The sequence below is a fragment of the Triticum aestivum genome, chromosome 3A, assembly GCF_018294505.1.
Source record: "Triticum aestivum cultivar Chinese Spring chromosome 3A, IWGSC CS RefSeq v2.1, whole genome shotgun sequence".
NCBI lineage: Eukaryota > Viridiplantae > Streptophyta > Magnoliopsida > Poales > Poaceae > Triticum > Triticum aestivum.
In genome coordinates, this window is record NC_057800.1 from 176,122,253 (window position 1) to 176,135,182 (window position 12,930).

The window sequence follows — 12,930 nt, forward strand, 5'->3', positions numbered from 1 at the left end:
AATGGTCCGGCGGCACCGCGCGCAAAGTTTCCCTCCACATTTTCAAAATTTTGGCCTACCGCCAAAATATCTACCCCCACCGCTCCCCCTTCCCCACCCCTTTTCTCCTCGACCACAAGTCACATTTTCCCTGTTTCCTCCTTCCTTCCTTCCTATGCTATAGCCGCTTCCTCACTCTCGCCGTCTCGCATCCTACCGCCGGGGTCGCCATGGTCTTCTTCAAAGACCTCTCCAGCGGTTCCTCCTCCCGCGACGACTCCTTCACCACCCGGGTGGGGGGGGGAATGGCTGGAGATGCTCTGAGCTGGCACATCATCTTCAGATTGACGAAGTCGGCACATACGCCTTAGTAGTCAACGGGAACATCTTCTTCCACTAAATGCAAGACCTGAAATAAATCTAGGAAAATTCGAGCACAGGTGCCAACTCTATAACTTGAACTTTGATGCGTCGGAGATACCACTCTCCTCCTAACCCTTCAATCATAGGATGATGGGGAAGTTCAAGAGATTTGTCTACGATAACACACTTAAGGAACTGTTCTTGCATGGTAGGAAGTTTACGTGGAGCAATGAGAGGGAAGTGCCTACCCTTACTAAGATAGACCGGGCATTTGTGTCAGTGCATTGGGAGCTAGATCACCCGGACAGCTTGTTACAAGCTCTCTCCACTGACTCATCTGATCACTGCCCGATGTACCTTGCGTTGGAGGAGCGCATGGACAAGAAGAGAAGATTTCGTTTTGAGTTGTTTTGGACAAAGCTCGAGGGGTATTTGGAGGTGGTTCAAGAGGCTTGGATATGTGATCCCTTGATCGTGGAGCCGTTTCACCGTCTAGATGTGCTTTTGAGGAACACGGCTAGATCTCTCACTTCTTGGGGCCAAAGGAAGATTGGGAATATCAAGCTGCAGATTGGGGTGGCGAGATTGGTCATCCTCAGACTTGATGCTGCTCAGGACTCGCGGCTACTTACCCCTGAGGAGAGATGGTTGCACAACATGCTCAAGCAGCTGGTGTTGGGGCTTGCTTCGCTTGAAAGGACGATCGCGCGATAAAGGTCCAGGTTACGCTGGGTCGAGGAGGGGGATGCTAACACTAAGCTGTTCCACCTGGTTGCTAATGGAAGGAAGACTAAGAATTTCATTTCGGCCATTGTGGTTAACGGTCAGGTCATCACGGAGTAAAGAGGAAAGGAGGAAGCGTTTCTCCAGGCTTATAGAGAGCTGTTGGGAGTGACATCTGCTAGAGAGCACACCCTGGACATGGAGTCTCTCAACATACAACTAGTTGATCTTGCGGAGTTAGATCTCCCCTTCACGGAAGAGGAAGTGTGGGCCACTATCAAGGACATGCCATCAGACCGTGCACTGGGTCCTGATTGTTTCATGGGAGTGTTCTTTCAAACAGCATGGAGCATAATCAAGGTTGATGTGATGGCTGCACTTCACAAGTTGGTGCTCAATAATGGTCAGGGTTTTGGAAGACTTAATCAAGCCTTAATCACTCTCATACCCAAAAGTCCGGAAGCTTGCACTGTCAATGTCTTCAGGCCGATTAGCCTAGTTCATAGCATCCCAAAATTAGCTTCCAAGTTGATGGCCAACCGGGTGTGTTTGCGGATGGGAGAGCTTGTGAACATCAATCAGTCGGCCTTCATTCGCGGTAGGAATCTTCATGATAACTTCCTACTGGTGAGGCAAATGGCCAGAAGATTGCATCAAAGGAAAGCAAAGGGAGTCCTACTCAAGTTGGATATTGCTCGAGCTTTTGATTCGCTGTCGTGGTCCTTCCTATTCGAGGTGCTTCGCGCGAAAGGTTTTTCGGAGAGGTGGCTAGCTTGGCTGGCGACTATGCTCACTTCGGCCAGCTCGAGGATTGTGGTGAATGGGTGTATGACAGACAAGTTCATGCATGCTTGTGGGCTTAGACAAGGGGACTCGATCTCACCGCTTCTTTTTGTCATCGCAATGGAGACTCTAACAACTATCATTACAAAGGCGCATGAGCTTAGGATTCTGGATAAGTTGAATGGATGCAAACCTTTGCAACATCTTTCTCTCTACGCGGATGATGTGGTTCTCTTTACCAGACCATCTAGGGCTGACATTGCTTTTGTCAAGGAGGCCCTGAGGATCTTTTGGATGGCTTCGGGATTGAAGGTTAACTTCGCCAAGTCCTCGGCGATTTTGATCCGTGGAGAGCAGCAGGACGAAGAGCTAGTCAGGAATGCTCTGCCTTGAAAGATCGATCACTTCCCATGTAAATATCTGGGTCTCCAACTGAGTATCAAACAACTAACACGATCGGAGTGGCAGTCCATGGTGGATGGAGCACTCAAGATCCTCCCGGGATGGCAAAAAGGACTGGTTACTCGCCCCGGGAGATTAATATTGGTGAATCAAGTCATGAGAGCCAGGCCTACTCACCATTTAATCATGGCGAAAGCGCCTAAGTGGGCGATAGAGAAAGTGGACCAAGGATGTAGAGCTTTCTTTTGGGCTGGTATGGACGCGGTCAGCGGTGGGAAGTGTGCAGTCTCCTGGCAACGAGTCTGTCGCCCAAAACAGCTAGGCGGCCTCGGCATTATGGATCTTAGCAAGCATGGTCTTGCCCTACGGATGAGATGGGAATGGTTACGCAGAGTGGATGGGAACCGGCCGTGGCAAGGTCTAAATCTGGTCCTGGACAAGCAAGTCCAGTGCGCATTCAATAGTTTAGTGACTTGGGAGATTGGAGACGGCAAGAGGATTCTTTTCTAGAAGGACAGATGGGTGCATGGCTATATGATCTCAGAGATTGCTCCTATGTTGGTTTCCAAAGTGAAAACGAGGACGATCAACTCTAGGTTGGCCAGCGAGGGTTTAAACCAGCATGATTGGATCAAGGACATACCGGAGTCGCTATCCACGGAGGAGCTCACGCAATTCATACACCTTTGGGAGATTCTTATGCAGTTTGTCATCACTCCAGGGAGTGGGGACAAGGCGGTGTGGTCTTGGCACAAGTCAGGGATATACTCTGCTGCCTCGGCATATAGGATGTTTTGTGCGGGAGGTATTAGATTTGCGCCAGCGGCTGCTATTTGGAAGAACGGTGCACCTCTTGCTTGCAAGATCTTCATGTGGCTGGCGATTCAATACCGGATCTGGACATCGGATAGAAGGCTTAGGCATGGCCTACAAGAGTCTACATCCCCTTGTTACTTATGTGATCAGGAGGAGGACATGGTGGACCACCTCACGATCCAGTGTGTCTTCGCACGACAAGTGTGGTTCAAATGCTTCTCCAAGGTGGGCATCAATCCTAATCTGATCCCCATGCATCATGATAGGCTCACCAATGGTGGATGCGTTCGCGCAAGCAGATCAGCAGAGTGGACAAGAAGGGATTCGATGCGTTTGCCATGCTGATTTGCTGGACGTTGTGGAAGCAAATGAACGCTAGGGTTTTCAAGTCGGGTCCCATTCTAGATGAGCTCGCTACAACCAATCTTATTTTTCAGGAGCTGCAACTATGGAGGCTTGCGGGAGTAGTAGGAGTTCAACGGTTTTGTGAGTAGTTCGCTTAGTGTTTTGGGGTGGTTGGGTGGGATCGCCGGATTGTGACGATCTACTACTATATCTTGTACATATTTTTCTCTTTTCTATAAAGCTAAGGTACACCTTTGCCGTGCTCTCGAAAAAAGGTTGGTTCACTCGAATAGGGACCCTTGATATGTAAACCCAACATTTCGAACTTCAAATAGTGTAATCTTGGGGTAGCCTTTGCACAACATTTTGAATTTCCAGCAGTTAAAACCCAACACAAATTCACATCGAACAATTGTTAATCCGTTGGAGTAGAGCAGTGCTGTTTGAGTGCACCGTTGCTTCACATGCACGCGAACGCTACGGGCACTCCGCCGCGCCGTTCAAAGGCTGCCGGCTCTGCGCTGCAGTATTGCCTCATCTCATCTCTTCCCCGTTCAAAGGCTGCCTCATCTCTGCGCGCATTTCCCCTTCCGTCCCATAGCAAAAAGTTTTACGCGAAAGACAGTTGGTCGAACGCCTCGTCCTCCGCTTTGTCCATCCTCACCGTCGCGGTCTCCGCCACGGAACCGGATCCTCTAACATCAAGGAGGGAAGTCACCTAAGCTACAGTGCAAACTAGTGCAATGCAAAGAAGGAAAGTTAGAGTACTTTAGCGAATACTGTATGATCTACTGTAGCAGTACTGTGCGTGATTACTGTTTGACAAAAATAAATATAAAATTAATTTTATGCACTGTAATTTTGTTTGTATGTAATTTTTGTAAATTTATACAACAGATTTTGATTTGCAAATTAATTCAAGTCATTTTAGTCTTAATCATATGAATGTGAAGGAGAAAAGTTAGGGTATTGTAGCTTAGGTGACTTTCCTCCTTGATGTTAGAGGATCCGGTTCCCCACGCGACAGCATTCAAACTCGTAGTAGGAACAACCCGATCTCATCCACCCTCCCCCTACCCCAACTCCTAAAACCCTAGCCTGCCACCACCCCGTCCCCTACCCGTACCCACTACCGCTTCCCTCAGTCGCTCCCCGCCACCGCTCCAAGCCGAGAGCCGAGATGGCTTCCGCCTCGCCGTCGTGGGTCATCCTGGGCAGCGTGCCGCGGGTGTCGGCCGCCGACGCCGACCTCCCCCAGGGCGCCGACCTCTCCCTCGCGCTGCCGGCGGCCCCCCGCGTCGCGCTCCTCACCATCCCCCCGCGCATCTTCCCGGGCCGCACCACCTCCAGAAGCTTCCCGTCCGTCCTCGCCGTCGACGCCTCCGGCCTCCTCCTCCTCCACGCCGACCAAGGCCCCGCCAAGGGCCCCACCGTCATCGACCTCCCCAGCCGCCGCGAGTTCTTATGGCTCCCGACCGTCGCGGGCTACTTCCTCCTCGACGCCAAATCCGCCTCCGCGCTCCCGCTCCCCAACCCCGAGTACGTCATGCACCCGGGCCACCTCGGCCTCATCGCCTCCCCCGCCGACGCCGGCCACTACATGGTCGCTGAGCTCCAGATGATCCTCGGCGGCGACCGTGCCGACCTCCTCTGCTTCTCCTCCGAAGCCGGGGAATGGGTCACCAAGGACGTCCGCTACCCGCTTCCATCCCGCCCCTTGAGCCCCAACGGCGTGGTCTCGCACTCCGGGAGGCTCTGGTGGGTCGACCTCTCCTGGTGCCTCCTCACGTGCGACCCCTTCGCCGACGCGCCGGTGCTCAGGGTCGTCCCGCTTCCGGAGGGCAAGGCGCTCAAGTCCAAGGAAGCTTGGGGACTGCTCGACAAGTACCGCTGCGTGGCTGTCAGCGGCGCCAAGCTGCGGTTCGTGGATATGTACAGGAACCTTAACAGCGGCGGCTCTGTTCAGATCAGCGTCTGGACGCTCGCTGATCCGGACTCCACGGAGTGGACGCTGGAGTCTGAGGCCACCTTTGCGGAGATCTGGGACGACGCGAGCTACAAGGCGACTGGCCTGCCAAGGAAGATCCCCGTGCTTGCGCTCATCCATCCTACGAACCCCGACGTGGTCTACTTCTTTCTGGACGAGCACCTGTTCGGCGTGGACGTGCGTGCTCGCAAGGTTGTGGAGTGTGAGGTCTACGAGCTGGTTCAGCCACCTAGGGAACACGTCACCACCCGTTTCGTTCACGCTTGGCAGCTGCCACAAGCTCTCTGCTCAGGTAATTCTACCGTCCACTGTTCTTTGATTGAACGTACATTCTTGTTAGACTGGAAATATTGGGTTTCTGTGTAGATATCAGAGGTGTATGATGTATGATGTGGTGTCTGATTTTCTAACATCTCAGTTTTTTGTCGGAGAGAACATATGCAAACGTGTGGCTTCCTGAAATCCGTTATCTTTCCCTCTTTGTTTGTAGCACTACGCTTCAAGGTATTAGAATGTTTTTGTTTTGTAATATTATGAGAATGCTTGTACTCCACCATTACTGTAAAACTGAAGGTATATAGGAGTACGTGTCAGCTCCTTCACCGTTTATTTGGTCGACTTGCCATTACTGTAACAAAAGGTATATAGTCATGAATGAGCATAATGAAGCAGCTATTAAACATAAGAACAACCTAGTTTCTGTATTTGTCTAATGTCAGAAATCCATAGAAGCATTAGATGATCAAATGAACTGAGGCCTGTATCCCTTGCCTAACATAATATGCTGTCTGTCCTTTGAAGGTTCTGCAAAGGAGACTGAAGATGGCGTGAAAGAAGAGCTGCAGCAACTCCAGCTGTGAGACGAGATTGAGGAACGAGAACCAGAGTAAACTTCTTAACAGGTTACGCTCATTGAGTTGTACATTCCATCGACGGAATTTAGTGCCTTTAGCACACTACTCATGCAGCCTGGTGTATTAAAACTTCCTTTGTAATTTTCTGTTCCTTGGTCGCAGGTAGGGGAGTAATACAAGTTATCAGGTGGCAATGGCGTCTTTTGGACAGCACTCGACTCAACGAAATTGGCAACATGGCTGAAACATTTTGCTTGTTTTTCTTGTTATTATTGTGTAAGTTCAGATGTTAGTAGTGCGGTTTCTATGCTTGGATACTTGATCCACCGTCATGGTTCAGAACTGAAGTGATTATCCTTGGCAGCAAGGCATTAAGCTCTTGTTATGCTTCTGGCTCTTGTTAACTTTGTCAATCCATGCTCCTGCTTGGTTCGAAAAAATACTTGAAAAATGTCTTAATCTGTTTTTCATTTTTGGACTAGGATAGTATGTATTTTTTGTATTATCTGCAAAATCACCATAAGTTTTTTTCCTTTTGAACATCGTTTTTACCTAGTATTCGTACTCAGAAATAATGTTTACATAGATAGCATTTTTTCCGATGGGCTGGTTGATCGATGAAGGTGATATGATGTCGACATGGAATTATTTTTTTGGCATGATCACAACAATAAATTAATTGACTCCTTAGAAATATGTAAGCAGCTCGGTCATTTGTACTAAGCCAAGATGTTGGGTGTGTAATATAGGAAAATAAAAATTTAGATAGCAAATAGATCACTCATTTGTACTTGAATTGGATTAGTACACTGAAATCAAGTCGGGATCACCAAAATCAAGTCATTTGTACTAAGCCGAGTTTCTAAGTTGTTTTTACATGATACAACGTCATTGCAAAACTGAAGTTCGTATCATGTTTATACATTTGCGTGTATGACAATTTTGAAAAGGATTCCTGAAATGTTTTTTTTCTCGCAGACCAATTTAAAGGGTTAGTCCATTTTCCTGTTGATCGTGGGAACTTTTATGCCTTTTCCTTTTGGACAATTTTCTTTTTTGCGGTGTGGACAATATTTTCTTGCACCTAGATGGTGCACATTGGAATCAACGGAACACGGGCCTCTATGCTAAGTTACAGGAACCCAAAGCCTCTATTCTTCGGAGTGATATACCAAAACTTATAATTTTCCCCAACCAAGTTTGTTTTTCCGTCGGATGTACAAAGCCAGGAAGCGACCGTGCATTTCACCCGTGTCTGTGTGCCAACTGCCACGGGACGTCTGGCACAGTGCAAGCGTCCCCGTTTCCATGATCGCGCCCGCGCCCCGAAGGCGACCTGCTCTGCTCCCTTCGTATCACCCGGACTGCAACCGCCAAGATGGCAGAAGATACTACGAGTACTACAGCAGTCAAAGCGCCTGTCAAACAACATCCCGTCCTTCTTTGCTTTACTGTAGCCTGTAGGCACTTTCCGACGAGCAGGATGAGCTTTTGATTTGAGGGATAATGAAGAGTCTGCAGCCTTGCAACTCTTGCTCCTGCCATTGATCGGAACTCCGGTGCTTGCCACGCTACAAAGGCTGCTACGGTGCTGCCCCCAGCTCTGCCCTCCACAGCAGCGCCGCTTGCCTCGCTTGCCAATCCTCCCACAAAACACTGACCCCCGTCGCAGTTCACCGTCACCAAATGGCATCCGCGCGGTCCATTCCCCGAGCCGCCCGCTGCTTGATCCTCTTCGCTCCCATAGTCCCCGTCGTCGCCGCGGTCACCGTTCACCAGTCCAACGCCACAGCACGCGCACGCCAGATCGAGCGAGCCGCGTCGCTGCCCTGGGCCATCCTCGGCAGCGTGCCGCGGGTGGCGGCCGCCGACGCCGACCTCCTTGCGGGCGCCGACCACTCCCTCGCGCTGCCGCCGCCCCCGCGCGTCGGGCTCCTCACCATACCCCCGCGCATCTTCGCCGACCGCACCACCTCCGACAACTTCCCCTCCGTCCTCGCCGTCGACCCCTCCGGCCTCCTCCTCCTCCACGCCAACCAGGGCCGCGCCACGGGCCCCACCGTCATCAACACCCCCAGCCTTCGCGACTTCAGCTGGCGCCCGTTCGCCCCGGGCTACTTCGTCCTCGACGCCACCACCGCCTCCGCCCTCCCGCTCCCGAAACCTGAGCTCATCATGCACATGGGTCACGTCGGCCTCATCTCCTCCCCGGCGGGTGGCGGCCACTACATGGTCGCCGAGCTCCAGCCGTTCGTCGGCGGTGACAAGGCCATCCTCCTGCGCTTCTCGTCGGAAGTCGGAGAGTGGGTCAGCAAGTACGTCGGCTACCCGCTTCCTGCCAGGATTCTGTGCCCCAACCGCGTGGTCTCGCACGCCGGGAGGCTCTGGTGGGTCGACCTCTCCTGGTGCCTCCTCACCTGCCACCCCTTCGAGGACGCGCCGGTGCTGAGAGTCGTCCCGCTGCCGGAGGGCAAGGCGCTCAAGCCCAGGGAAGCTTGGGGATTGCTTGACAAGTACCGATGCGTACGTGTCAGCGCCGGCAAGCTGCGGTTCGTGGACATGTACTCCAGGAACCGTGACAGCCGCGGCGCTACACAGATCAGCGTCTGGACGCTCGCCGATCCTGACACCACGGAGTGGACGCTGGAGTATGAGGCCACCTTTAAGGAGATCTGGGACGACGCGAGCTACAAGGCGACTGGTCTGCCCAGGAAGATCCCCGTGCTTGCGCTCATCCACCCCACCAACCCGGACGTGGTCTACTTCTTCCTCGACGAGCATCTGCTCGGTGTCAACGTGCGTGCTCGCAAGGTTGTGGAGTGTGAGGTCTACGAGCTGGTTGCACCGCCTAGCGAGCACGTCGTCACCCGTTTCATTCACGCTTGGCAGCTGCCACCGGCTCTCTGCTCAGGTAACCGTAATTCTACTGTCTTTTTTCGTTGATTGTAGATTCTTGTTATTTATCTAGTGATTGGAAATGGTGTGCTTATGTGCAACATTGGAGAGATCAGATATGTTATCTGTATGATGTAACATCTCAGTTGTGGGAGAGAGCATATGCAAATGTTCAACTTTCAGGCTATGTATGTACGCTTAGCTTGTTATTAGTAATGCTGCAGGGAGGGCTTATGTTTAATAAGTGTAAGGGTGATGAGGACATCAATACAATTGTTACACCCACAGCCCCTGCTGCTATACATACTGGACCAATTACTAGAGCTCGTGCACGCCAACTAAATTACCAGGTACTTTCGTTTCTTGGTAATGATTCTAATGTTCATGAGAATATGATGCTGCCTAAATTGGATACATTTGTTTTGCTTACAAATGAAGGGCCTAGCTTGGAGAATGATGAACATTGGAGCAAGAACAAGTATGGAGATGATGGCATGCGCAAGGGGAACAAGAACGGAGTTACAAGTGATGATTTCAGGACTTTGAAGCCACCATAATGGATGCATGAAGCCTTGGACGAAATATACAAGATGCCACTTCATAAATTTCGTCCCGAGGCTATTTTAGGTGCTGCGTCACCTTATTATTGGGCCAAGCCCATGTAATTTCGAAATACATAAGTATAGGCTATTTTTAGAGTCCGTATGTGTGGGGAAACAAGAGATAGGGTTGATTTCGGACCCCTCCACCAAGGGCCACGAAATTCCCCCCTCTTCCTCCATATATACAGCCCTTAGGGCATCGTTTAGACTTTGGGTTTTGTTTAGATTAAAAGTTCGCCATAGCTGCAACTTCGCGTACTTCGTTTGTGTTCAACGACCAGACAAAGGCGTCACAGAACCCCACCTTGATAAATAAAGCTTTCATCTTATATTCGCAATATCCAGATTGCAATCTTAGTTTCTTGCTTGTTCTTCGTTTGCTCGCAGGAAACAGACCCTCGTGGTCAGGTTGATCGTGCCCCGGCGTGGTCAATAACCTCTCGGAGTTGGTTTAGCGATTGCTAAGGCGCGACGTCCTCACACGTTCGTAGTCGGATCGTCAAAGTCGACTTCCACCAAAGCGAAATCCACCATCTCATCGAAAGACGGGACACCTTTGCCTCTATCAAGTGGTATCAGAGCAGTTTCCAGTTTTTGGGTCCGGGCAGTCGAAAAAAAAAATTTGTCGAAAAAAAAAATTTCGTGCCCATCCTGTCAGTTTGACCTAGGAAGAGTTTTGAGACACTCGCCATTATCGTGCTTTTTCGCAAAAAAAAAGCAGCGCAAAAAAAGAGCGCAAAAAAAAAGAGAGCGAAAAGAAAAAATTTCAGAGTGTGCTTTTCCCTTGTTTACGTGCCGCGCCGTGATTTTGTTGGTGTTCTAGGCTCGCGTCTCTAGCACAGTCTAGCCTAGGACCAGCACAGTACCGTCGTTGAGCGTTTATTCAACTTTGCATCTCTGAATTGATTATTGCTGACCCTTTTTGCTAGCATACTATAAGCCTTCCCAGCTCCACATACATCTACGTCGTGTGTTTGACTCTTCCTGGTAATCGCTCTATCCAAGCTTTGAGAGTTTTTGACTACAACGGTTGCCGATCACCGCCTGCTGCTGGGTAAGAACTGGTAAGAATTTGAGATTTGCTTGACGGATTTGTGATACACCACCACCACTTCTTAGTAGTTTGTAGGATCATATTCTTGTGTGTTTCTATTGCTGCTAACCATGCCAGGATCACAAGCCGACGAGATTGACTAGGAGAACTTATTGAACAAGGAGCTTCATGATAAGTTTCAGCAAATGATGACTGAACAGGTGCAAGATGTGCTGAACAATTTTGAAGAGGCTATGGAGAAGATTACTGGCCTTGAGAAGACGTTCGAAACAAAGCTCGATAACAGATTTAATGAACTACTTGCGCGTCTTCCACCACCGGCTGCACCTGTCGCACCTCTGCAACAACAACAACTACGCCCCCTTCCGAATCAGTATGGACGAGCACAGCGTGTTCCTATTGAGCGAGGACAAAATTCTGGTGCCGCTGCTACTGCTGTTGGTGCTTCTTTGGCTCCTGCTACTGCTGCTGCTGGTACCCAGGAGGATGATGATTATGTGGGAGATTATGAGGATGAGGTTGATCAAAATCCGAACTACGTGCAGCCACCAGCACCACCACCACCAGGTCGACCTCAGGTATATATTCGTAATGGTAGGCCTGCACCACCACCTCAGGTACGAGATGATGTCCATATTCCTAAACTGAAATTGAATATTCCACCATTTGAGGGTAGATATGTTCCTGATATATATCTTACTTGGGAGTTAGAAACTGAACAACGATTTACATGTTTACAATATCCTGAGGAGAGACGAGTTGCTGCTGCTGTTTGTGCTTTCACTAGTTTTGCATGTGTATGGTGGTCTGAACATTGTAGATTATATCCTATTCCAACTACTTGGGCTGCTTTGAAAACTGCTATGCGTACGCGTTGGGTTCCACCATATTATCAACATGAATTGCTTCAAAAATTGCAGCGTTTAAGACAAGGGAAAAATTCTGTAGAAGAATATTATCAGGAATTACAAACTGGCATGATTAGATGTGGTATTGTCGAGGAGAATGAAGCTATGCTTGCACGTTTTCTGAGTGGATTAAATAAAGAGATTCAGACCATTCTAGACTATAAGGAGTATACTAATATCACTCGTTTATTCCATCTTGCTTGTAAAGCTGAACGTGAAGTGCAGGATCGACAAGCATTGGGGCGAACTAACTTTTCTGCAGGCCGACCTTCATCATGGACACCACGTGCATCTTCTACTTCAACTGCACCAGCACCTCCATCCGGTGCCACCTCCAGCCGTGATACAAGAAAACAGGCACAACCACCATTATCTGCCAAGAGCGCACCTGCGGAGCCTGCACAGCGTTCTTCTTCTTCCATGGCATCAACAGGGCACACAAGTGATATTATTTGTCGTCGTTGTAAGGGAGGAGGTCATTATGCGAGGGAATGCAAATCTCCGCGTGTGATGATTGCTACCGCGGATGGTGGATATGAGTCCGCTAGTGACTATGATGAGGAGACATTGGCTCTTATTACACGTGAAGAACATGGTGGAGATGATTCTGATCATGAGACGCAATACATGGCTCCTGAAGACGCTGACATGCATGAATGTTTAGTTGCTGAACGTGTTTTGAGTGTGCAGGTCACACAAGCTGAGCAAAATCAGAGGCACAATTTGTTCCATACCAAGGGAGTTGTGAAGGAACGTTCTGTGCGCGTCATAATAGACGGAGGGAGCTGCAACAACTTGGCTAGCATGGAGATGGTGGAGAAGCTTTCTCTCACCACAAGACCACATCCACATCCTTACTACATCCAATGGTTCAACAACAGCGGCAAGGTTAAGGTAACACGTACTGTTCGTGTGCATTTTAGTATCTCTACATATGCTGATTATGTTGATTGTGATGTGGTACCTATGCAAGCATGTTCCTTATTACTTGGTAGACCATGGCAATTTGATAAAAACTCTGTACACCATGGTAGAAACAATCACTATACTCTTGTTCATAAGGATAAAAATATTACTTTGCTTCCTATGACTCCTGATTCCATTTTGAAAGATGATATTAATAGAGCTAATAAAGCAAAACAGGAGAAGAATATGAGTGAAAATCAGATTGTGGCAAAAGAATTTGAGCAACAAATGAAGCCTAATAATAAACCATCTA

At 49.4% G+C, this 12,930-nt stretch overlaps 2 protein-coding genes across 2 annotated transcripts; both read left to right on the top strand.

Annotated features, from left to right (window-relative positions):
• Nucleotides 1-4,470: 4,470 nt before the first annotated feature.
• On the top strand, nt 4,471-6,650 carry LOC123058195 (uncharacterized). Its single transcript, XM_044480998.1, has 3 exons — nt 4,471-5,690; nt 6,200-6,300; nt 6,415-6,650. Exons 1-2 carry the CDS (start codon nt 4,592-4,594, stop codon nt 6,256-6,258), a joined length of 1,158 nt encoding a protein of 385 aa, XP_044336933.1. The 5' UTR covers nt 4,471-4,591; the 3' UTR covers nt 6,259-6,300; nt 6,415-6,650.
• Nucleotides 6,651-7,813: 1,163 nt separating this feature from the next.
• LOC123056866 (uncharacterized) lies at nt 7,814-9,195 on the top strand. The gene has a single exon (XM_044480111.1). It carries the CDS (start codon nt 7,939-7,941, stop codon nt 9,193-9,195), a length of 1,257 nt encoding a protein of 418 aa, XP_044336046.1. The 5' UTR covers nt 7,814-7,938.
• The last annotated feature ends 3,735 nt before the right edge of the window (nt 9,196-12,930 follow it).

What these genes read in the sequence shown, in the direction of transcription:
- LOC123058195 (XM_044480998.1), top strand. Translation starts at nt 4,592, where the DNA reads ATGGCTTCCGCCTCGCCGTCGTGGGTCATCCTGGGCAGCGTGCCGCGG. An exon ending in GCCACAAGCTCTCTGCTCAG is followed by an intron (nt 5,691 to 6,199) that starts GTAATTCTACCG and finishes TGTCCTTTGAAG; the next exon opens with GTTCTGCAAAGGAGACTGAA.
- LOC123056866 (XM_044480111.1), top strand. Translation starts at nt 7,939, where the DNA reads ATGGCATCCGCGCGGTCCATTCCCCGAGCCGCCCGCTGCTTGATCCTC.